General features: G+C 36.6%; 1 protein-coding gene across 3 annotated transcripts in view; it reads left to right on the top strand.

Moving 5' to 3' along the window:
* Nucleotides 1–24,895, top strand: part of GMPS (guanine monophosphate synthase) — a 79,817-nt gene that overhangs the window by 26,609 nt on the left and 28,313 nt on the right. For all 3 annotated transcript variants that reach the window (XM_047875956.1, XM_047875957.1, XM_047875958.1), the window contains exons 3-7: nt 2,717–2,831; nt 9,813–9,910; nt 13,946–14,049; nt 19,435–19,628; nt 19,860–20,025. In XM_047875956.1, the coding sequence (XP_047731912.1) occupies nt 2,717–2,831; nt 9,813–9,910; nt 13,946–14,049; nt 19,435–19,628; nt 19,860–20,025 (677 nt within the window). The remainder of the gene's footprint in view (nt 1–2,716; nt 2,832–9,812; nt 9,911–13,945; nt 14,050–19,434; nt 19,629–19,859; nt 20,026–24,895) is intronic.

Below are 24,895 nucleotides of genomic sequence, written 5' to 3' on the forward strand. Positions count from 1 at the left end.
GTTAATGCTATGCCTTTTCTCACGTAATTAATGTTTTTTCCTTACTAAGAGTGTTGCCAGAAGCAAGCAACTGCCATTTGTAACCTTGATAGGCTCTTAAACATTAATGCTATGTTTCCTCCAAATACAAGATGTTTAATTTTTCTTAAAAACATAATTTTTTTCCATTAGAGAAATGTTCAACTTTTAAAGACTTCGTAGACGTGTTTATCCTGTGAGTGTTGTTTCTGAAATAGAGTGAATTGGACATCAGAAAAGACAGGTTTAAATTTAACTGTGTACTAGTCTTAGAATACAGTTAAAAACAGTTCTGTCTTTTAAACTGTAGAATTTTTAGAGTAAGAAGAGACCCTTGAGTTTATCTAATGCAATTGTCTCTGTTCGCCAGTGAGAACCAGTTTTAGGGAATCAAAAAATGGTGCGAGAATTCTGAATTCCTTCTGTCATATCTAAGCTCCTTCATTCCCCTCACCCAAACAAACAAACACTCTCCAGCAAACTAACCTTGGCTGAATATTTAAGAATAGGGTAGCCAAATACTTGGCAATAGAATGCTAACTGTTTTTCCTGCCCTCTCCCCACCATCATAAACAATTGCTAGGTCTTGCTTGTGTCTAGAGGTTCTTTCTGTATAGGAGTATAGGAACTATAGCACTGTGGCTTTGATTACTATAATCCTTTCTTCTGAGAGATCTATTTGATCACCCTTTTTGTAAAATATTAGTATTATGACAGGAAAGACCTCTTAACCTTGTTTTCCGAAGTTTGACCTGCTTGTTACATAAAATTGGTATCTGGAATGCCTTATGGCTTATTGGGTTTTGTAATTGCAAGTTAGTTTCAAAATAATTGCAGAATAGAAATAGAAGACTCAGAATGAGTGATTAGCTCTTCTTGAGAGTTACTGAGATAAGAATTTTCATAATTGGCTTAAGTACTCCTTGAGTTTCATCCTTGACTAAGTCCATTACCTTTTCTTTTTAATAGTATTAAGAATCTTACAGTCCTGGGGCACCTGGGTGGCTCCGTCAGTTAAGTGGCCAACTTTGGCTCATGAGTTTGAGCCCTGTGCTGGGCTCTGTGCTGACAGCTCAGAGCCTGGAGCCTGATTCAGATCCTGTGTCTCCCTGTCTCTCTGCCCCTCCCCCACTAACACACTGTCTCGCTTTCTTTCAAAAATAAATAAACATGAAAAAAAATTAAAATTAAAAAAAAAAAAAATCTTACAGTCCTGAGTTGTTTAGCAGATTATTGAAGGATGCTGGGCAGTCCCATGGTGGTTATGTTTTATAAAACTAAGTATAACATATTGCAGTTTTAGAGGTCTTGATTACTAAGTATATTTTATAGAATTCTAGCTTATGCATTAAAAAATTTTTTTTTTTAATGCTTAGTTTTGAGAGAGAGAGAGAGAGAGAGAGAATACAAGTAGGGAGGGGCAGAGAACAAGGGAGACACAGAATCTGAAGCAGACTCCAGGCTCCGAGCTGTCTGCATAGAGCCCAGTGCAGGACTCTGTGAGTTCATGACCAAACCGAAGTCGGACTGAACCAGGAGTTCATGACCTTAGCCGAAGACGGGTGCTTAACCGACTGAGTCACCCAAGTGCTCCTTTAGCAACTTATTATACAGTTAAATCTGTACTGGAGGTGCAGGTCTCTCTCTGATTCTGGTTATTTGTAGCCATGTGAGAGTGAAGGTCAGGTGCTGCCAGATTCCCCCCCCCCCCCCCCCCCACTTCCTAAAGAAAACCCAGAAATACAGATTTTTATGTAAAATTTTCAATATTAAAATGTTCTAAATTTTTGGAGTGAATTCTGAAGGCCAAATTGGATCTGTCAGTGGCCAGGTGAGAAGCATAGGCCTCAGTTTGCAGCCTTTTTCATAATAACAGTTTGACTCCCAAGTTAACCTATAGAATGTTCTGTAAATTGTAATATAGTGAAGTTATCATATTGACCTGAGAGAATGCCATGTGGGCAAAAGTCATATGTTCCTTTTCTTGGGTCTTAGGTAAAACTGTTGGGAATGTTGGACAGGTTTTCAGCCAACATAGGTTATTATTCATATTCTGTCATCCTTTGATGTATCTTGCTTTGAGTCATCTAGGGTCTTTCTGTGATGTGCTTTACTCCTTGGGTCCCAGAAGATCTGTATTTTCTCTTTCTCCCTTTAGCATTTTCATTTACTTCCTTCATGAATGAAGAAGACAAAACAAATTCATGCTAAATTTTCACAGATACAAATATTAGTATTTATGTATTTGAAGTTCGTACTTATTAACAAGTGAATGTTGAAATGATAGATTTTAACACATTGCAGTAGAGTAAAAATGATTAAGCTGTGTAGGAGGCTGGATTTGCTATAATATACTGAAAACATAATATAATCCCTGAATCTGTATTGAGTCTCCCTCAGTGCTTCAAAGGAGAGAAAATATAGACTTTGTATAACAGGGGGCGCCTGGGTGGCTCAGTTGGTTGAGCGTCTGACTTGATTTTGGCTCAGGTCATGATCCCAGGGTTGTGGGATCGAGCCTGTCATCAGGCTCTGCACTGAGCGTGGAGCCTACTTGAGATTCTCTTTCTACCTCTGCCTCTCTCATCCGCTCATGCACTTTCTCCCTCTCTCTCTCTCTCAAAAAAAAAAAAAAAAAAGAAAAGAAAAAAATCAGCTGTTAGAGATTCTTCACTGACTCTCTTCCTTAAATCTACAGTGCTATTATCATCTCTGGAGGCCCTAATTCTGTGTATGCAGAAGATGCTCCCTGGTTTGATCCAGCAATATTCACGATTGGCAAGCCTGTTCTTGGAATTTGCTATGGCATGCAGGTACATCGGTGAATTTGCCTTAAGAATTGACTTAATTTTATCCTGTTTGTGACTCTTACTGTATTAGTATTTTCTGTCTTTAGAGTATGTAGGATATTTAGTTGTATGAGCTAATTTGTGCATATTACGAGGGTTTACAAATTGCTACAATAGCATGGCAGAATTGACCTGAGTGGAAATCTCTTTTCAGAAAAAAACAGCTATATTACTGCATATAACATGACACTATCCATTAAAAAAATAAACTTAGACATTCAGATTTACGTGTTACAGAAATAGTACACAGAGCTTCTATGTATTTTTACTCAATTCCCTTACTATTGACACTTTTAACCTTTGAGAGTAAGTTGCACACATGATGTCCTGTTACTTGTTGTATTTCCTAAGGGCTAGGGATCTCTTCTGTGTAACTACAGTACAAATAATAAAATCCGTCAGTTAACATTGATTCACTTGTGCATCTAATCCACAGAGTGAATTTACATTGCACTGTTTGTCTCATTAATGTCCCTTATAAGTCCTGGATCCAAACCAGGACCATGTATATTTAGTTGTCATGTTTCTTATTATCAGACACCTTTACTTTGGAACCATTCCTCAGCCTTTTCCTTCTCTTTCATGACCTTGACAGATTTAAAAAAAAAAAAAAAGGATATTCCAGTTCTTTGTAGATGATGCTTCAATTTTGGTTTATTTGCTGTTTCTGCATTGTTAGATTTAGGTTATTATTTATTTATTTTCTTTGGCAGGAGTACCATAGAAGTGATGCCGTGCTCTTCTCAGAGTATCTAACTAGGAGGCACCCGATCGATGTCTGTGTGTACCATGACAGACAATGTTAATTTTGATTATTTTGTTAAGATGGTGTCTGCCAAGTGTCTCCACTGTGTTATTAATATACACCTTGGAATTGTATCAGAAACAAGAATAAATAGGGATTGAGGTCTAGACATAAGCTATTCTTTTATGAGTTAGGTGTTTAGAAATCTATTTTGGCTGCTTTGGTACTTCTTTGGTTACTTTATTTTTAGGTAGTATAGGTTTATTAGACTAGTAGAATGTGATTACTAAATAAGATGATGGAAGATAATGAACCAGAACCTGCTAAATTCTCACTTAGCAAAGAATGATTTGTTCAATACGGTCTATTTACTGACGAGGTGGGAATAGAAATAAATTAAGAAAAGTTATCCTGGGGCACCTGGGTGGCTCAGTCGGTTGTGTCCAACTTCGGCTCAGGTCATGATATCATGGTTTGTGAGTTCAAGCTCTGCATCAGGCTCTGTGCTGACAGCTCGGAGCCTGGAGCTTGCTTTGGATTCTGTGTCTCCCTCTCTCTCTGCCCCTCCCCTGCTTGTGCTGTCTCAAAAATAAATAAATGTAAAAAAAAATTTTTTTTTTAAAAGTTATCCCTAGTGGTTGTAAGCAACTTGATTTTCTAATTGAGATAATTTTTAACAGTGTGTCTTACTTAACCATGTCATCTGAAAATTGAGTTAACTGGGAAAATATTCCTTGAGTAATAATTATTAATTGATATGTTACAGTATTTTGACTTTTCCAGTGTCAGAAGCAAGATACTTTTTTGTTAAACTCAGAATTCTCTGCTATGATAAGAATAGCCAAATAAATATGATGACTAGATTCACTTGCTTGTGAATTGTCTTCATCTCTTCCCTTTTGCCCACCTTAAGCGGAAGGGAGGACAGGGTCAGAATACAAGTGGAATTAATCTAACTGTGAGAGTTAATCCATTGATTAACCAAATGGAATTGGTGTTAATTCAGATACTGCTTTTTACTTCCCCATGATACTCTGTTCCTCCCTAATTGATTATTGAGAACTGCCTATTAATTTTTGATTACTTGTATGCGTAGCTTAATAATTAAGACAATGTGTTCTTTCTCCCAATGACCGAGTTGTTTTAAGTTTTTGGATTGAAGATAATTTGAAATTTTAGTAAGTGGGCAAAACAGAGGGAGTCATTTTTTTTTTTAAACAATCTGATTGGAACCTTTATGCTTTAATATGAATATTGTACCGAAGGAGGCTGTTTAAAAGGTACAAAGTGAGCAGACCCAGTCAGTATATTCTCTTTTAGCTATCTCTGGAGTATTCAGCAAAGTAAAAAAAATATAAATCAATGTTCACAAAATAAAAAAATATAAATCAGTGTGAATATATTCTAACTTGGATATAAATTAAAAAATAAATTATTAAAAAAAGTGAATGTTTCATTATCTCTATGCTTGATACAAGAGCAGAATATTAGGAATCATCGGTCTGTTAAACAGCTTTACCAGATTTCATTTCTTGCTAATTGTTGTTACAGTTTTCCACTTTGATTTAGAGGAAATACTGATCACTACAAATATGTGACATACAGAGTCCAAAGGCTATAATAGATATTTTCTTCTCTGTGCAACAAACATTTTCTAGTAAAAGGCTCTTTTTCCCGTTAATGTTCTCTGAAATGTCAAGTGGTGATTATGAATTTCACTTGGTTAATAACTTATTTTTAGATTTTCTTATGTAATATTCTAATAAATGCATTTTCTTAGAAGAGCCTGCATCTTGATTTAGTTGATATTTGGATGACTCTTTTTTTTTAAATATATCTTCGCTGTAGGATGTAATGTATTTACATCATGGATTTTCCATGCCAGAGTAGTCAGTATTGATCATACAGCACGACTTAAGTGTTTTTTAGTATATTGAGAGGTATTATAACATTCTGTAAGGAAGACTCTCATAGATACCTTTTTTAGGACCCACTTACAGTGAAATACATGTGGAAAATGTTGCCTTAATTTAAGCGCTAGTGACTGTTTCTCCCTCATGCCAGTCCCTCATATAACTGTGAGGCCTAGTTTTTCTGTTATTCATTAGGGATCTTTATTGTAGCCAGAGCCAGGCCTGCTCAGGTTAAATGTGTACGACAATCTGCCTTTATGTCCTCTGAACTTACATAGTAGGACAGTGGAATAGGCTGATCTTGGTCTTTAGACAAAAATCGTCTTTCCATAAAATACTGGTATAGATGGCACATCTAGCTAATAAGCGGTCTATAAAGGACTGACTGATATTTCTTAATGGCTATTAGTTGGGTAAGTTTAGCACCAAAGGTCTCACTCTGGGATGTACTTTTGCCCCCAACAGCATTCTGAAATTTTAGTAATTTCACTATTTTATGTACTATCTTTTCCCATTCTTGAGACTCTCTTGTCAGAGACTTTCTAATTGCTTTCTGGTAATTCTTTGCTTAAGAAGAAAAAAGTTAGTCCTGCTCGTTGCTCCATTTATCTCTATTACTCTCCACTCAGCATAAGAAATAGAATATTAGTACAACTTTTGAAACTCTCTTTATACTTTTCTCCATTCATGTTTTTTTCCTACCAGAGGCAGCACTTTTCCTGAATTTTATTATTCATTCTTTCTTTTCCTTACAGCTTTAGACATAAGCTTATATCCTTAAATAATGTTATTTAGGTTGCCCATTGATCTTTATATAAATGAAATTCTGCATGTTAATACATTTAATTGTAAGTTACTCATGTTCACTACTGAATTTTTTGTTTGAATAGCACAGATTAATTATACATTTCACTATTGGTATTGCTGGTCTTTTTCCAATTTTTTGCTATTACAGACAATACTGCCATGAATATTTTTGTACTTGTCTTTTGGCGTTCTGCATACTCTAACTTTTCTCTAGGGCAGCCATGAACTGAAATGCTGAATCTCAGCTTTACTAGTAATATTTCCCTCCAATTTACATTCTTGCAGCAGTATGTGAAAATGCCTTGTGCTCTATATTCCTGCCAAGCCTTAACATTGTCAGATTTCTTGTTTTATTTGCCAATCTGAAGAGGCATTAAATGGGATCACATTGTAGGCTTAATGTTCATTTTCCTTATTATTGTAAGATTTGTATGTTTATTTGCCAGTAGTGTCTGCTTTAGTGTAGAAGCATGTTAATGATTTTTGCCCATTTTTCTATTACAGTGTGTTTTTTTACTGTGTTTGTATATGATGGATACTAAACATTAGCCAAATACATATAGCAGATACCTTCTAGATTGTGGCTTGCCTCTTCACTGTTGTAATTTCACTTGGTTTCTGTTTTTATCCTTTTTTTTTTCTCTTTCTTTCTTTCCTTTTTTTTTTGCATCCTGAGAAACATCTTTATTACAAGTGTTTGGTTTCTTTACACACTCCATGAGGTTTTGTCAAATTACTTCTATTAAAAGGGAGTATCCTTCCCTTTCTCTCTCCCAAACCTAACCCTTGTTGCAAAACTGGCAAGATAAGAGCTGATCTGATTGGGGCAGTAGATCTGGAGTACAGCATGAGTTTCTTTTGAGGCATTTATGACATTGGGGTTATGAGGAATCCATACTGAAAACCATTTCCTTAAGTGAGAATACTAAAACAAAAATTTAACAAGAAAACAAATTGTTTTATTATAGGCAAAGTTATCCCCCCTTCTCACAAACACAAGCTTAACTGATTGTCAGCTCTTTGCATTTTAACTTTAAGTAGTGTAGTCAGGAACGGTACCCCCCCCCCGCCCAAGAAAAAAACCAAACAAACATGAAAGCCTTCTCAACAGGTAAGATAACTTCAAATTTTAGGGCAAGCCTTTGGCTTTGTAAAAGCATTTCATTTAGGTTTTGTGAACTTTTAATTTGTGTTGAGTTTGAACAGCTTTAGTTTTCTTGATCATTCAGCTGTCTTTTAATTAAGAACGGCAAATTAAAGGAGGTAGAGGTGCACAAGGTTCACTGAGTATATGAAAGACAGCATTTTCCATTCAGCAAATTTTAATGACTGCTTTGGGCCACATGCTTTGGTAGGCCTCTGGGACTGTGAAGAAATCTGAAGACGTGGGGGAGAACACATGGTCTCATTGTTTTGGCAGTTACACTTGTTTGGCTGGAGTAGAGAAGTGGGGGTGGGGAAGAGAGGTGATACTAGACAGGGGCCATGTAATGAAAGCTTTTTGTGTAATATAAGCGACTTGGACTTTATCCTATAGACAGAGGGTCAGCAAACTGTGGCCTGCCTCCACATCTGGCCCATTGCCTCTTTTTGTATGACCTGCAAGCTAAGAATAGTTTCTGTGTTTTTATTTATTTTTTACTTTTATTTATGTGTTTATTTTAGCACGAGCCAGAGAGAGGGGCAGAATGAGAGAAAGAGAGCCTTAAGCAGGCTCCATGCTCAGCACAGAGCCCCAACCCCGGGGCCAATCTCATGACCCTGGGATCATGACCTGAGCTGAAATTAAGAGTTGGTTGCTCAGTCAACTGAGCCACCCTGGTGCCCCAGTTTTTATGGTTTCAAATACTTGGAATAAATTTTTGTAAACTGTGTGGTTTTTTTTTTTTTAATGTTTATTTATTTTGGGTGTGAGGGACAGAGAGAGAGTGGGAGAGAGAATCCCAAGCAGTCTCCATACTGTCAGCACAGAGCCCTACTTGCAGCTGTATCTCATGAACTGTGAGGTCATGACCTGAGCCAAAACTAAGAGTTGGATGCTTAACCGACTCAGCCACCCAGGTGTCCTGAAATAAAAATTTTTTTAGAGAATTACATTTTGTGATGTGAAAATTAAGTGAAGTTCAGATTTCAGTGTCCATAAATAAAGTTTTATTGGAACATAGCCCTATCCATTTCTTTAAGTGTTGTCTGTGGACAATACTTGTCTGTAGCTTTCATGCTATGGCAAGAATTGCATGGTTGCTTCAGAGGCAGTAGGGCCTGCAAAGACCAAAACACCTACTCTTTACAGGAAAAGTTTACCAACCCTGCTGTAGATGGTAGAGAGCCATTGAAGAAATTAATCATGGTCTAACACAATCATATTTATATTTTAGTAGCTGACATTGGTAGATCTCTAGAATATAGACTGGTTAGACTGTAGCAATGTTTCCTAAACTGTGTGGTAGTTAACGTACTGCAGAAAGTGTTTAATACCTGGGTTTTTAGTTAGGGAAATTTGGGCTAAATGGGTTAACAAGTTTTGTTTTGTTTTTTTCTCTCTTTTGGGCTTAACCCAAACCTTTATTGCAGGAAGTTTTATTTTGAATGTCTTCAGAGGAGAATGTAGAGGGCAGCATTTGCTGATGATTTTGAGGAATATTCCACTGTGCATTGTAAGAATGGACATTTATTTAGCCCTCTGCCTGCTTTTTTGTTGGGAGCTGGGTCAACCTGTAACCTGCATGGGTATGGCAGGTATCTTATGACACCTGTTGTGGAACAGACAAACCCAGATGAGTTGTAGTGGTTACCTCAATCAGAAATAATGATTGTAAAAATCTTTTGTGTATTTTTTTTGGTGTTAGGGAGGAGGTTGGGCAAATGTGAATGATAAATTAGAAGATTGATTGACACAAGGAGGGGCAGAATGAAGAGACTATTTGAAATAAGAGTCTGTAGGTGTATGGGATTTGTACAAATGTATTTAATTGAAAGACCAGATATTCTTGCTTACGCTGTGTCCACACCATAGCCTTCTGCAGGCTTTCAGACTGTTCCTTTGGGGCCAAAGATTAAATCGCTTGGAGAAATTTATACCTGTCTAGTTTTAATACCACAGCTCTTCTATCATCTGCTCTTTTTCTAAGCTCAGAGTACCTTTTAAAATGCTTTTAAATTAAACTCAGATGTAAGTATTAAACCTCCATTTTTAACAGATGAATTAAAGTACACTAAATGGAAAATCTGCCAGTATTTAATAGAAATTAACCTCAGGTCAGATATCTAATCTAGTTTTGTTTTATAACTATTCTTCTTAATAACTGTGTAAGTTTATATGATACCAAGTTATCTATATTTATCCAAGTCTTTGATTTTTGGGGCACAAACATAGCAGATATTCTGAAAATAAGAAATATAAATTACTAAATTAGCATAATAAAATGGGTAATTTTCTTTTGATTTACATTAATGTCAATTTATTCTTTTTTTGAACAGATGATGAATAAGGTATTTGGAGGTACTGTGCACAAAAAAAGTGTTAGAGAAGATGGAGTCTTCAGTATTAGTGTGGACAACACATGCTCATTGTTCAGGTATTATAGATATTTTTAGATGAATAAGAACGGTTAGTAGAGTACCTGATTTAAAGTTGGGATTGTTACTCTTCAAAATTAGAGAATCTGTAATAATGAAATTAAGGCCATCCTAGTGGCCATCGGTGTAATTGTATTTGTTTTCCATTTGAGTGTCAGGATGGCAGAGGGTGGTGGGGAGGCTGATTAGGAATAGTGAAAGCCCTTATGACCTAATTTAAAAACACTTGTGCAGTCTTGGATTCCTGTTTGGAGTTGTGGACTGGGATGCTAACATTTATGGCTTTTCTTTTTTACTCTTTGGCGTACGATTTTAAACATTCGTGTGCCAGGTGTGGCAAATTGATAATGTTTTAAACTATCTTGCATCTGCCACGTGTGTTTGTATATCTCTTCCTTCATGTTTTTTGCTGGGTACTTAGCAAACAGCCAAATTGTTGGACTCATTAGTAAATATGTGTTATGTTTCCCTCTTCACTTTCTCTGTGTTGAGCGTAACTTTACCTAGTGTACTATCTTTTAATATAGTGAATGTATTAATTGATTTTGTTGCTAGGTGATAATAGATAAGGTGCTATAGCTCTAATCTATTTGAAGATAGGTGAATGAGCTATTCATAGCTTCCTAGAATCATTTATCTTCTGCTTGACTTAAAAAAAAAATGCTGTTTTCATTCAGTTTTCTTTTTTTTCAACGTTTTTTTTTTTTTTGTTTTTTTTTTTTAATTTATTTTTTTTGGGACAGAGAGAGACAGAGCATGAACGGGGGAGGGGCAGAGAGAGAGGGAGACACAGAATCGGAAACAGGCTCCAGGCTCCGAGCCATCAGCCCAGAGCCCGACGCGGGGCTCGAACTCACGGACCGCGAGATTGTGACCTGGCTGAAGTCGGACGCCTAACCGACTGCGCCACCCAGGCGCCCCTCATTCAGTTTTCTAAAGAACCATAAACTTTCCTTTTTTGGGTTTTTCCATGTTTTGGGTAAAGCTCATTTTGGTGGATTATTAATAGTGTTACTTACTTTCTTGATTTTTTTTTTTTTTTAAGTAATCTCTACACCCAATGTGGGCTTCAAACTCATGACCCCAAAATCAAGAATTGCATGCTCCAAAGACTGAGCCAGCCAAGGGCCCCCTCACTTAATTCATTTTGACTTAAGTTTCATTTTTATTTCTTTTTCTTTTCTTTTTTTTTTTTTTTATTATATATATTTTAAGTAATCTGTACACTCAGCATGAAGCTCAAACTTAACTCTCAGATCAAGAGTTACATGCTCTACTGACTGAGCTAGTCAGGTGCCCCTTAAATTTCTTTTTTACTTTAAAACTACATTTCCCCCTTACTGCAGTAAATCTGTAAAGTGCAGGCTGATATCGATTGATACAGAGTTAACCTGTTTTTCTTTTTTTTTGGTGAATCCAAGAAGTCTGTTTATTTATAATTTGAGTATAGTTGACACGATGTCACATTAGTTTCAAGGTACAATATAGTGATTAGACAAGTCTATCCATGATGTGGTTACTTTTTTTTTTTTTTTTTTTTTAATTTATTTTTGAGAGTCAGAGCATGAGTAGGGGAGGGGCAGAGAGAGAGGGAGACTTAGAATCCAAAGCAGGCTCCAGGCTCAAACTCAAACTCACAAGCCATGAGATCATGTTCCCCTTGTTATCATTTCTTTTAACTGCTAATTATTTTTAGTTATGGGTTTGTTATAAGGTTCTTTTTTTTTTTTTTTTTTTTTTTGAATTTGAATTAGTTAACATTTAGTGTAGTAATGGTTTCAGGAATAGAACCCAGTGATTCATCACTTACATATAACACCCGTTGCTTGTCACAAGTACCCTCCTTACTTCCCATCATCCATTTAGCCCACCCTACTACTCACCTCCCCTCCAGTGACCCTCAATTTGTTCTCTGTATTTAAGAGTCTCTTGGGTTTGCCTCCCTCTCTGTTTTTATCTGGTTTTATTTTTACTTCTCTTCCCCTATGGTCATGTTTTGTTTCTTAAATTCCACATATGAGTGAAATCATACAATATTTATTTTTCTCTGACTTGTTTCACTTAGCATAATACACTCTAGTTCCATCCATGTTGTTGCAAATGGCAGGATTTCATTCTTTTTGATCATACTGTGTGTAAGGTTCTTAAAGGCTCCATTGACTTGTGCCTAAATTAATTCTTAATGAATAGTTTTCTCCAAATTGGACAGATCAGAAATTTTAAAATCCAATTTATTTTTATCTGAAATAGAGACATAACCCCAGTTGATACACAAAACAGGCCGTGGCTGGTCTCCTCTTTAATTTTGAGGAAGAGCAAAAATAAGTGTATCTGTTCAAAGATTATCATTTTTCAAAACAGCCAAATGGCTCAAAATAATTATATGAACTGAAGCTATTCATTACCAAAATACATTTGAAATCCAGTGCTTATCCATTTCATAATGGAGAGGTTGTTGTTTACATTCATCTGTATCCCAAGTGACTAGTCTTGAGAACCATTTTAGGAGTCATGGTGGTATATGATACTGCAAGAGGATTTTTTAAATCTAAAGATCTGGTTAAAATTTAAAGTTTTTCTGTCTTCTAATTCTACAATTCTGGGACTCCCCTTCATTAATCCTAAACAACAATGATGACAGCAGTTAGTAAACCCAAAACATCGTTTTGGCTTTAATATACTTTTATCTTCTTGCTTTATTTTTAATTAATTTTTTTTAACTTCTTAATATTCAGACCTCTTTCAGATTTTCTCATAATATAAAAAATGTCTTTTTATAGTTGATTTGTCTGAATCAGGGTCAGAGAAAGTCCATGCGTTGCATTTGATAAATGTTACTGACATTTCCTTTAATCCATGCCATTGTTTGGCATGAGAAGTAGAGATACACATTGCTACCAGGTTGTCTTTGTTTCTAGGCCTTTTCAGTGAACAAAGTTAGTCAAAATGTATTCTTTTAGAAATAACAAAATCAGTGTACATTCTTATTTCCAATTAAAATGAATGTTTATAGGGTTTTTATCTAACTCCTTTGATTTTGCATCTCCTTACTGTGAGGCTAAAAATCTCAATTCCTAATTATATTAATTATTTAATATTTATATTACCCTGTGATATGTATGTATTTGTACTCTAGCTGCAAAATAACACTACCAGTATTAGTACTATCACTTTTTGGTAGAAAACTACTGAATATTTAGTTCTCTGAAATGCCTTTTGTTCTTAAGATATTTCCTAATAGGTAAAATTTTGAAATTAGTATTTTGTAGCTTCTTGAAATTATTTTTTATGTGTGTGGTTATACCACCAACTTTATTTTTTCAGTTTTTAAATTTTACAGATTGACTTTTTTTACGTTTATTTTTTCGAGAGATAGAAAACAAGCAAGTGAGGGGCAGAGAGAGAGGGAGATGCAGAATCCGAAGCAAGTTCCAGGCTCTGAGCTGTCAGCACAGAGCTGGATGCGGGGCTCGAACCCTTGAACCGTGAGATCATGACCTGAGCTGAAGTAAGACACTTAACCCACTGAACCACCCAGGCGCCCCAACAGATTGCCTTTTTTGGTATTTAATGCTCTCATTGACTTTTTTTTTTTAATGATGCATAGAATAAATTTAAATTCCAGCAGAGTTCCACTGTTACATGTTTCTAAATTTTTTGATTTACATGTACGGTGAGCTAGTATTTCTAAAGAGAAAAAACAAACTTTAGTGATGAGTAAGTTCTCGGGATCTAATGTTCAGGGATGATGACTACAGTTAACACAGTATTGTATACTTGAAAGTTGCTAAGAGAGTAGATCTTAAATAGATGAAAAAAATGGTACCTATGCTAAAAGATATGTGTTAACTAACCTTATTGTGGTAATTATTTCATAATACATGTGTATATCAGATCATCAGGTTGTATATCTTTAACTTACACAATGTCATATGTCCATTACATTTCAATAAAGCTGGAAAATAAAGCATAAGGTCTCATTGATCATGTCTCTAAGATATTTGTATGTTGTGTTTTATTTTTTGTATGTTTAGGGGCCTTCAGAAGGAAGAAATTGTTTTGCTTACCCACGGAGATAGTGTAGACAAAGTAGCTGATGGATTCAAGGTTGTGGCACGTTCTGGGAACATTGTGGCAGGTGAAAATTTTTAAACCTTTGCAGATCTCATTTCAAAAAACCTTATCTGAAAAGTCTAAAAATATGTTCTGTATGAGGTACTCAAAAAGATTTTTTTTAAGAGTTATTGTAAATGTTATAAAATTGACCATTAATTTATGAAGGGAATTCAATATTAGATTATTTAGAAGTTACTTACTGGTTTGCTCTGAAATACTTAAAAAAATGTTCGTTAATTCATTCATTTTTTAAAATTAATTAATTTATAGAATTTACTTATTGTTTACATCCAAGTTAACATATAGTGCAACAATGATTTCAGGAGTAGATTCCTTAATGCCGCTTACCCATTCATTTAGCCCATCTCCCCTCCCACAACCCCTCCAGTAACCCTCTGTTCTCTATATTTAAGAGTCTCTTCTGTTTTGTCCCCCTCCCTGTTTTTATATTATTTTTGCTTCCCTTCCCTTATGTTCATCTGTTTAGTATCTTAAATTCCTCATATGAGTGAAGTCATATGATATTTGTCTTTCTCTAATTTTGCTTAACATAATACCCTCCAGTTCCATCCACGTAGTTGCAAATAGCAAGATTTCATTTTTTTGATTGCCGTGTAATACTCCGTGTGTGTGTGTGTGTGTGTACCACATCTTCTTTATCCATTCATCTGTTGATGAACATTTGGACTCTTTCTGTACTTTGGCTATTGTTGATAGTGCTGCTATAAACATTGGGGTGCATGTGCCCCTTTGAAACAGCACACCTGTATCCCTTGGATAAATACCTAGTAGTGCAATTGCTGGGTCATAGGGTAGTTCTATTTTTAATTTTTTGAGGAACCTCCATGCTCTTTTCCAGAGTGGCTACACCAGTTTGCGTTCCCACCAGCAGCGCGAGAGATCTTCTCTCTCCGCATCCTTACCAACATCTGTTGTTGCCTGAGTTGTTAATGTTAGCCAATTTTAACCAGTGTGAGGTGGTATCTCATTGTGGTTTTGATTTGTATTTCCCTGATGATGAGATGTTGAGCATTTTTTCATGTGTCGGTTAGCCATCTGGATGTCTTCTTTGGAGAAGTGCCTATTCATGTCTTTTGCCCATTTCTTCACTGGATTATTTGTTTTTTGGGTGTTAATAAAAAACGTTCATTCTAATAAAAGTTCTCCAGATGCAAGATACTGCCTTTAGAGCTCAGGAAAAATTGGAGAATGGTCTGTTTTTCTGTTGTGCCTTATTCATAATTGGGTTTTTAAATGCCTTCCTTAGGTGTACATGGACATTTGCAAAACATCAGACTAAGCACTCAGGACATTTCTCTGAGCCAGGATTGGTAAACTGTGTTCTGTAGTCTGTTTCTGTATGTTCAGGACCTAAAAATGATGTTTATTGTTATTAAAGAGTTACAATAAAAGGCAGGGATTGTGTCCCATGCATGCATGTGTCCCTAAGGGCCTAAAATTTTTACTATTTAGCCCTTTGTAGAAATTTTACCAATCTGTGCTTTAAACCCATTTTTATTCTTGACTTTTCTGAGGAAGAGGAATTGATTTTCTGGCAGTTTGTGATTTTTGACATGCTTACTTGGTTAGTTGTTATGTAAATAATTATCAATCCTAGAAGTCAGTAGAAAATGGGTTTATCAATAAAGTTATTGTTTGAAATGCCACGCTTAACCAATAAGTTGAAGAAAAGATTTGTCATGGATAAACTGAATTGAGTATTCTGCCTGCAATTAGTTAATTAGACTAGTACATTAACATAGAAATGATTGATCATGGTTTTCGTCTTGAAATGTTTTTATTTAATATAAAAGGTCAACAGTGTTAGATGGCTTATGTATTTTTTTTCGTTCAACAAATACTTGTATACCTACTTTGTGCCAGTCACGGTTCTAGGTGCCAAGGATAGAGTAATGAACAAACTGGACAAAAGTCTCTGTTTAACATTCTAGTTGGGAGGAGGTATGGGACAGACAATACACAAATACAGAATATGTCAAGTGTCAGACGGTGTTTAAGTGCATTGAAAAAATACAGGGAAGAGAGGAGTGTTGCAGAATATGTGTGATTAGGGTTGTTCCTGTTTTCTACAGGATATTCAGGGAGGGTATTCCTATAAAATGATACTGGGCATGAAGGAAGTGTGACCCTTCTAGATAGTTGGGGGAAGAGGAGATAGTAGTACAAAACTCCTGGGATGGGACCGTGTTTGAGGAACAGCAAGGAGACTACGTGGTTGGAGCAGAAGAAGCCTGGGGGAGAGTGGTAGAGGTGAGGTGAGGGAGGTGTTTGGGGGACCAGAACACAGACCCTTTGAAACCACTATGAACTTTTTGGCTTTACTCATAGCGAGGTAGAGTTTTGAACAAAGGAGAAACTGAATCTAATTTTAGGCTTACCTTGGCTACAATGAAGAGCAAAGAGGAATGGGTCAAATGTAGGAGTAGGGAGATCACTTAGGAGTCTATTGTAGCAATTAGCAGAGGGGAGTGTAAGGTACAGTGTGGGAGAGGTACAACTGGTCAACAGTTACTGGTTTCTCGCATAGATCTTGTATGTACTTTGTTAGATTTATACCAAAGTATTTCATTTATTTGGGTGCTAATTGTGTTTTCGATTTCAAGTTCCACTTGTTCATTGTTGATGTGTAGGAAGGCAGTGAACTTTTGTGTATCAACCTTAGATCCTGCAACCCTGCTATGATCGCTTATTACTTCTTAGTGTTTTTCTGTGAATTTTTTAGGATTTTCTTTATAGATGATCATGTCATCTGTGAACAAAGACAGTTTTATTTCTTCTTTCTCAACCTGCATGCCTTTTATTTTCATTCTGTTTTTTTCAGTGTTTTTTCTCATTGTTGTTCAGTTTTGGTTATTTCTATTGAGATATCCTGTAGCTGAGAGCTTCTTTCCTCAGCTCTGTCCGGTCAACTAATAAACCCATCAAAGGCATTCTTCATTTTTGTTAACAGTGCTTTTTATCCTAGCTTTCTTTTTGATCCCTTCTTAGACTTTCCATCCCTTTGCTTACATTACCCATTTGTTTTTGCATGCTGTCTGCTTTATCCATTAGTCTTAGCTGCTTAATCACAGTTTTTTTTAAATGTTTATTTATTTTTGAGAGAAAGAGTGATGGAGGGAGGAGCAGAGAGAGGGAGACAGAGCCCGATGTTGGGCTAGAACTCACAAACCATGAGTTCTTAACTTGAGCCGAAGTCAGACACTTAACTGACTGAACTACCCAGGCGTCCCAATCCTAATTGTTTTAAAGCCTGATCTGATCATTCCAACATCCCTGCGATATCTTAGTCTGGGTATCTGTTTCTGATGCTTATGGTATCTCTTTGAACTGTGTTCTTTGCCTTTAGGATGCCTTGTAATTTTTTGTTTGTTTTGGTTGTCATGCATGATGTACTAGTTAAAAGGAATTGTTGTAAATAGGCTTTTAGTATGTGATGGTAAGGTGTGGGGATAGGAAGAGTAGCTCTCAGTTTTTTAGTAAGCCTGGGTCCTTGGGCTGTGGACTTCACAAGTATTCAGTTTTTTCTCACTGTTAGATGGAATGTGATGACTAGAGTGGGCTGGATTTGGAGATTTCCCTTCTAGCAGGTCAGTGGTCTCTGATAGAAAGCTAACTCTTTAAGTGGATTAAATAGTTTCTCCTGAGAGTAGATAGACCTAGTTAAGAAGAACAGAATGTCCTGGTATATTTTAAAATGGTTTCTTTTTCCCTCTCCCTGACATTTACTTTGAGAGCTTAGTCAATCTCCTGGAGGTAAGATTCACAAAAGTGTCAGGGCCCGTGATGAGTGGGTACTCTTGGAATTTTTGTCTCTCAGATTTTCACACTGAATCTCTAGCAATTCACTGATTATAGTTTAAGTTTCCCTACCTCAGCAGTGGTTCCTGTGGATGTTTGCACTCATGGGTTTCTGCTCTGGTAAGTTATGATTCTCTGTGTTCATCTGCAGTCTTTCCAAGGGCGGTGGTTAACTTTCTGTTTATTGTTAGGACACAGCAGTGTCCTTCAGGTTCTTACATGCTGGACTGGATACTGGAAGTAAGACTGGGTTCTGATAGGTTTTGAAAGGAGAGACAAAGGAATTGCTGTTGGATTACATGTGGAGTGGGGAAAAAAGGGTATAATTGGGCTTTAACTCCCAAGTTTTATGACCTGAGTATCCAGAAAGGTGAAGTTTTTGTTTACCTGATGGGTAAGAATGCAGTCATGTGGATTTGTGTATTAAATTCAAGACGCCTTATTAATGATAGAAATAAAGGTATGAGTAGACATTTGTATATGTAGGTCTAGACTGTAGAGTAGAAAATTCGGCTTGAGGCATAAATTTGGTAGTATACCATCATATGGGTAGAATTTAGAGCCGTGAGAGTGATAGATCACTCCATGTATAGAGAAGAGATTTAAGTGCTCAGTACTGGGCAACTTTCATTTGTAGAGATGGATAAGATGAGGAGGAACCAACAAAGATTAAGAAGGAACAGTGAAATCAGCAATGAACCAAGAGAGAATGGTGTCCTAGAATAGAACCCAAGTAAACAAAATGTGAAGTTCGTTGGTATAGTAGAATGAGTATGAGTTTGGGAGCCTGCTAGACCTGATTTAACTACTTACCTAGCTGTACATTTCTTGATATCTCAGAGCCATAAACAGGGGTAATGCATGCACATGTAAAACATTTAGCCTAACACCTGTTGCTTAATAGGTAATCAGTAATTTCAGAAACACATTAGCCAAGTCCATGAAGGTCTATCTGCAGTTAATAGTATCTAAGAAAGGAGTACTTAGAATATTCTGACAGGCCTAATACGTAAAGTTGGTAGCTGCACATTGCATATGAAAGCTACGTGGGACCGAGAGCCAAAATTGAGTTATCATTGGGGTGCCTGGGTGGCTCAGTTTGTTAAGTGTCTGACTTCGGCTGACGTCATGATCTCACAGTTCACGAGTTCGAGCCCTGCATTGGGCTCTGTGCTAACAGCTCAGAGCTTGGAGCCTGCTTCAGATTCTGTCTGTCTCTCTCTGCCTCTCCCCCACTCATGCTCTGTCTCTCTTTCTCTCTCAAAAATAAACATTAAAAGATTTTTAAAAATTGAGTTATCATTGTATTATGTAGACAAAGTAATCTGGGTGGAGAAGTTGAAAGTACTGTGAAATAATCTCTGTAGGACTTATTTCACTGTCATACATAAAGACCTTTGAAGAAAAATTGTGGCAATGTAGTTTTTGTTTTATGTGTTGTCTTTTTTTTCCTGTAGCTAAAAATACACTGATTTATATCAGTTTTCACATTTATAGAGGAAGAAATTGTGAGGATTTCTTCTATGGATACTTAGTTGAGTCTTCAACATGAAAAAATTTTTAATTTGTGATTATTTTCTCTATAAAGGTATAGCAAATGAATCTAAAAAATTATACGGAGCACAGTTCCACCCTGAAGTTGGCCTTACAGAAAATGGGAAAGTAATACTGAAGAATTTCCTCTATGATATAGCTGGGTGCAGTGGGACCTTCACTGTGCAGAACAGAGAACTTGAGTGCATTCGAGAGATCAAAGAGAGAGTAGGCACATCAAAAGTTTTGGTAAGGAATTTACATCTGGAAGTCTACAAATTTATTTCAGTAATAGAACTCAAAACTGGCTTCATCACCATAGCCCTTAAATGTTGACTGGGTGATGGGATGCTTTGTGAGTTGCATGGTTCAGAGTGCTTTTCCAATTACCATACATACTTGTGCTAAAAGCAGCGTTTTTAAAGCTGATAGTTTTGTTTGTTTACTCAATTTGATTTTTCTTTTAATTTCACCTTTTAGGTTTTACTCAGTGGTGGAGTTGACTCAACAGTTTGTACAGCTTTGCTGAATCGTGCTTTGAACCAAGATCAAGTCATTGCCGTGCACATTGATAATGGCTTTATGAGAAAACGAGAAAGCCAGTCTGTAGAAGAGGCCCTCAAAAAGCTTGGAATTCAGGTCAAAGGTATTGATGAACCCCAGAAGAGTAAATATATATATGAGGATTTATTTAACAAATCAAATCTAGCCTTATGGTTTGAATGAACTCATTGCCTTAACCAAGTACAGGTTTCTCAATAAGCTTATAGTTATGTTTTTTACATTATAAGTGTCTGGTTCACGGGGCGCCTGGGTGGCTCAGTTAGTTAAGCATCTGACTTCGGCTCAGGTCATGATCTTGCGGTTTGTGGGTTCTAGCATTTCGTCAGGCTCTGTGCTGACAGCTCAGAGCCTGGAGCCTGCTTCTGGTTCTGTGTCTCCCTCTTTCTGCGCCTCTCCTGCTCATGCTTGTTTCTATCTCTCAGAAATAAATAAAGCCTTAAAAAAAATTTATGAGTATCCAGTTCAAGAGGTGTCCCAGTATAAATTTTAAAACTGTTGATTATTCCTAATGTTATATACAGATAACTAAAATTTCAGCTACCATTTTGTTCTCTTCTGTTCATTTCTCTTTTTGGGTTATCTTTTCCCATCTGTAATATTATTTATGGATGAGAATTTCCCAAGTTTTCCTACAAGTATGGATGTACAGATTATTTTACAAACTGAAAGGCTTATACAGAGGAGTGAAGAGTCTATGGTCATCTTTTTGTTTTTTTAATGTTTATTTCTGAGACAGAGCATGAGTGGGGGAGGGGCAGAGAGAGGGGGAGACACAGAATCCAAAGCAGGCTCCAGGCTCTGAGCTGTCAGCACAGAGCCCAATGCAGGGCTCGAACTCACAAACCGTGAGATCATGACCTGAGCCGAAGTCGGTCGCTCAACCGACTGAGCCACCCAGCCACCCATATGGTCATCTTTTTTCCTAGTTTTTTTGAGAAATCATTGATAACACATCACTGTATAAGCTTAAGACAATAGCATGATGATTCGATTTTACATGTATTTTGAAAGGATTATCACAGTAGTTCCAGTTTACATCCATCTTCTCATATAGGGACAGTAAAATTAAAAAGGAAAAAATTTTTATGACATGAACCCTTAGGATTTACTCTTAACTTTTCTGTGTATTATTCAGCAGTATTAGCTATAATTGTCATGTTGTACAATATAGCCTTAGTGCTTACTCATCTTATAATTGGAAGTTTGTATCTTTTAACCTAAACTTCTTCCCAATTCCCCTTCTTTCCACCCTCCACCTCTGATAGTAAGTCTGATCTCTTTTTCTATGAGTTTGGTTTTTTTGGAGTCAACATATAAGTGAGATCATACAGTATTTGTCTTTCTCTGTGTGACTTATTTCTCTTAATACATATAAGGTCCTTGCATGCTGTCACAAATGGGTAGGATTTTCTTGTTTTTTTAATGGATGAATAATTTTCCATTGTATATATGTACCACATCTTTATTTACCCATTGATGGATGCTTACTTAGGTTGTCTCCATATCTTAGCTATTGGAAGTTATGCTGCTATGAACATGGGAATGCAGATATATTTTTGAGTGCTTTCATTTCCTTTGGATATATCCCAGAATTAGAATTGCTGGATCGCATGGTAGTTTTATTTTTAATTTTTTGAGGATCCTCCAAACTCTTTTCTTTAAATTTTTTTTTAAAAAATGTTTGTTTATTTTTGAGAGAGACAGAGACAGAATGCGAGTGGGTTAGGGGCAGAGAGAGTGAGAGAGAGACACAGAATCTGAAGCAGGCTCCAGGCTCCGAGCTGTCAGCACAGATCCTGACTTGGGGCTTGAACTCATGAGCTGTGAGATCATTACCTGAACTGAAGTCGGATGCTCAACTGACTGAGCCACCTAGACGCCCCCCCTCCAAACTCCCCTCTATAGTGATTGTACCAATTTACAATCCTAACAACATTGCACAAGGATCCCTTTTCTCCACATCCTTGCATTTGTTAATCTCGTCTTTTTGATAATGGCCATTCTGACAGGAATGAGGTAATACCTCATTGTAGTTCTAATTAGCATTTATCTAATAGCTAGTGATATTGAGCTTCTTTCTGGGTACCTGTTGACCTTTTGTATATCTTCTTTGGAGAAATATCTGTTCAGATCCTCTGTTTTTTCATTGGGTTATTTGTGTTTTTGCTATTGAGTTGTAGAAGTTCTTTACATATTTTGGATATTAACCCCTCTTATCAGATACATGGTTTGCAAACATTTTTTCTCATTCTGTAAGTTGCCTTCTTTTTTGTTTTTTTTAATGTTTGTTTATTTTGAGAGAGAGAGAGAGAGAGTGAGTGGGAGGAGGGGGGGGCAGAGAGAGAGAGGGGGAGAGAGGGAATCCCAAGCAGCAGAGAATCTGCTCAGCACGGAGACAAGCTGCGGGGCTCCATTTCAAGACTGTGAGATCATGACCTTAGCTGAAATCAAGAGTCAGAAGTTTGACTGAGCCTTCCAGACACCCCTGTGGGTTGTCTTTTTACTTTATTGATGGGTTTCTTTTGTTGTGCAGAAGTTCTTCAGTTGGATATAGTCCCACTTGTTCATTTTTGATCTGTTCTTGTGCTTTAAGGGTCCTGTGCAAAAATTCATTACCAAGACCCGTGTCAAGGAACTTTATTTCTGTGTTTTCTTTCATGGTTTCAGGTCTTATATATTTAGGTTTTTAATCTATGTTGAGTTAACTTTTCTGAGTAGTAAAAGGCAGGGGTCCAGTTTCATTCTTTTACATTTATATATTCCATCACCATTTATTGAACAGACTGTCTTTTCTCTATTGAGTATTCCTGGCTCTCTTATCAAATATTAGTTGATTGTGTATGCTTGGGTTTATTTCTGGGCTCTTGATTCTGTTTTTTTTTTTTTTTTTGTCTTTTTATGCTGATACCATACTGTTTGGATGAATACAGTTTTATAGGATAGCTAGAAATCAGGAAGTGTGATACTTCTGCTTTGTTCTTCTTAGGATTTCTTTAGCTATTTGGGGTCTTTTGTAGTTAACACATATTTTAGGGGTGTTTTTTCTACTTCTGTTTAAAAAAACCCGTTGGGTTCTTGGTAGGGGTTGCATTAAATCTGTAGATGGCTTTTGGTAGTATTGACATTTTAACAGTATTTTTCTAATCCATTTATTCATTAATTTTCCATTTGTGTCTTTGATTTCTTAAATCAACATCTTGTAGTTTTCATAGTAGAGATCTTTCACCTTCTTAGTTAAGTATTACTGTTTTTGATACTGTTGTAAATGGGATTGATTTCTCTATTTTTTTTTTTTTGAAAATTTGTTGTTGGGGCGCCTGGGTGGCTCAGTCAGTTAAGCAGCCGACTTTGGTTCAGGTCATGATCTCGCGGTCCGTGAGTTCGAGCCCCGCGTCGGGCTCTGTGCTGACAGCTCAGACCCTGGAGCCTGTTTCGGATTCTGTGTCTCCCTCTCTCTGGCCCTCCCCCATTCATGCTCTGTCTCTCTCTGTCTCAAAAATAAATAAACGTTAAAAAAAACAAAAAAAAAAAAGAAAATTTGTTGTTAACATATAGAGACACTACTGATTTTTGTATGTTCTGTATCTTGTAACTTTACTGAATTCATTGATCAGATCTAAGTTTTTTGGTTCAGTCTTTAGGGTTTTCTCAATATAAAGTCATGTTACCTGTAAATCCAGACAGTTTGATTTTTTTTCCTTTCCAATTCTGATATCTTTTATTTCTTTTTCTTGCCTGATTTTTCTAGCTAGGACTTGTAGTACTTATGTTGAATAGGATTGATAAGGGTGGGCACCCTTGTCTTGTTTCTGGTCTTAGAGGGAAAGCTTAACTTTACACCATCTAGTATGATGTAACTGGGCTTGTTGTATGTGGCCTTTATTATGGTGAGATATGTTAACTCCTGTGCCTAATTTGTTAATAGTCACTTTTTTTAAATTTAATTTTTTTAATTTTTTAATTTTATATCCAAGTTAGTTAGCATATAGTACAATAATGATTTCAGGAGTAGATTCCAGTGATTCATTCCCTATGTGTAACACCCATTGCTCATCCCACAAGTGTTGTTCTTAATGACCCTTACCCATTTAGCCCATCTCCCACCCATTATCCCTCCAGTAACCCTCAGTTCTCTGTATTTAAGAATCTCTTATGTTTTGTCCCCCTCCCTGTTTTTATATTCTTTTTGCTTCCCTTCCCTTATGTTCATCTGTTATGTATCTTAAATTCCACATATGGGTGAAGTCATATGATATTTGTCTTTCTCTGACTTGGCTTAGCATAATACCCCCTAGTTCCATCCACATTGTTGCAAATGGCAAGATTTCATTGCTGAGTAATACTCCATTGTATATCTATATATATCACATCTTCTTTATCCATTCATCTGTTGATGGACATTTGGGCTTTCCATACTTTGGCTGTTGTCAATAGCGCTGCTGTAAACATTGGGGTGCACGTGCCCCTTCAAAACAGCATGCCTATATCCCTTGGATAAATACCTAATAGTGCAGTTGCTGGGTCTTTGGGTAGTTCTATTTTTAACTTTTTGAGGAACCTGGTCACTTTTTTTTAAGTCCACTAGTAAATTTTTAGTTTTTTTTTTTTAATGTGTATTTATTTTTGAGAGAGAGAGAGACAAAGCATGAGCCGGGGGGGGGGCGGGGGCGGGTTGAGGTGAGAAGAGGGAGAGCCAAAGCACAGAGCTGTCAGCACAGAGCCCGACATGGGGCTGGAACTCATGAACCGTGAGATCATGACCTCAACCGAAGTTAGATGCTTAACTGAGCCATCATGACCTCAACCGAAGTCAGATGCTTAACTGAGCCACCAGACACCCCTAAACTTCTTAGGTTTTAATTGCATTTATGTTTGTAGCTATCTTTAATACTTTTTTTTGTTTTTAATGATTATTTTCAAGAGAGAGTGAGCGAACATGAGCAGAGGAAGGA

This window comes from Prionailurus viverrinus, chromosome C2 (assembly GCF_022837055.1).
Source record: "Prionailurus viverrinus isolate Anna chromosome C2, UM_Priviv_1.0, whole genome shotgun sequence".
Lineage (NCBI taxonomy): Eukaryota > Metazoa > Chordata > Mammalia > Carnivora > Felidae > Prionailurus > Prionailurus viverrinus.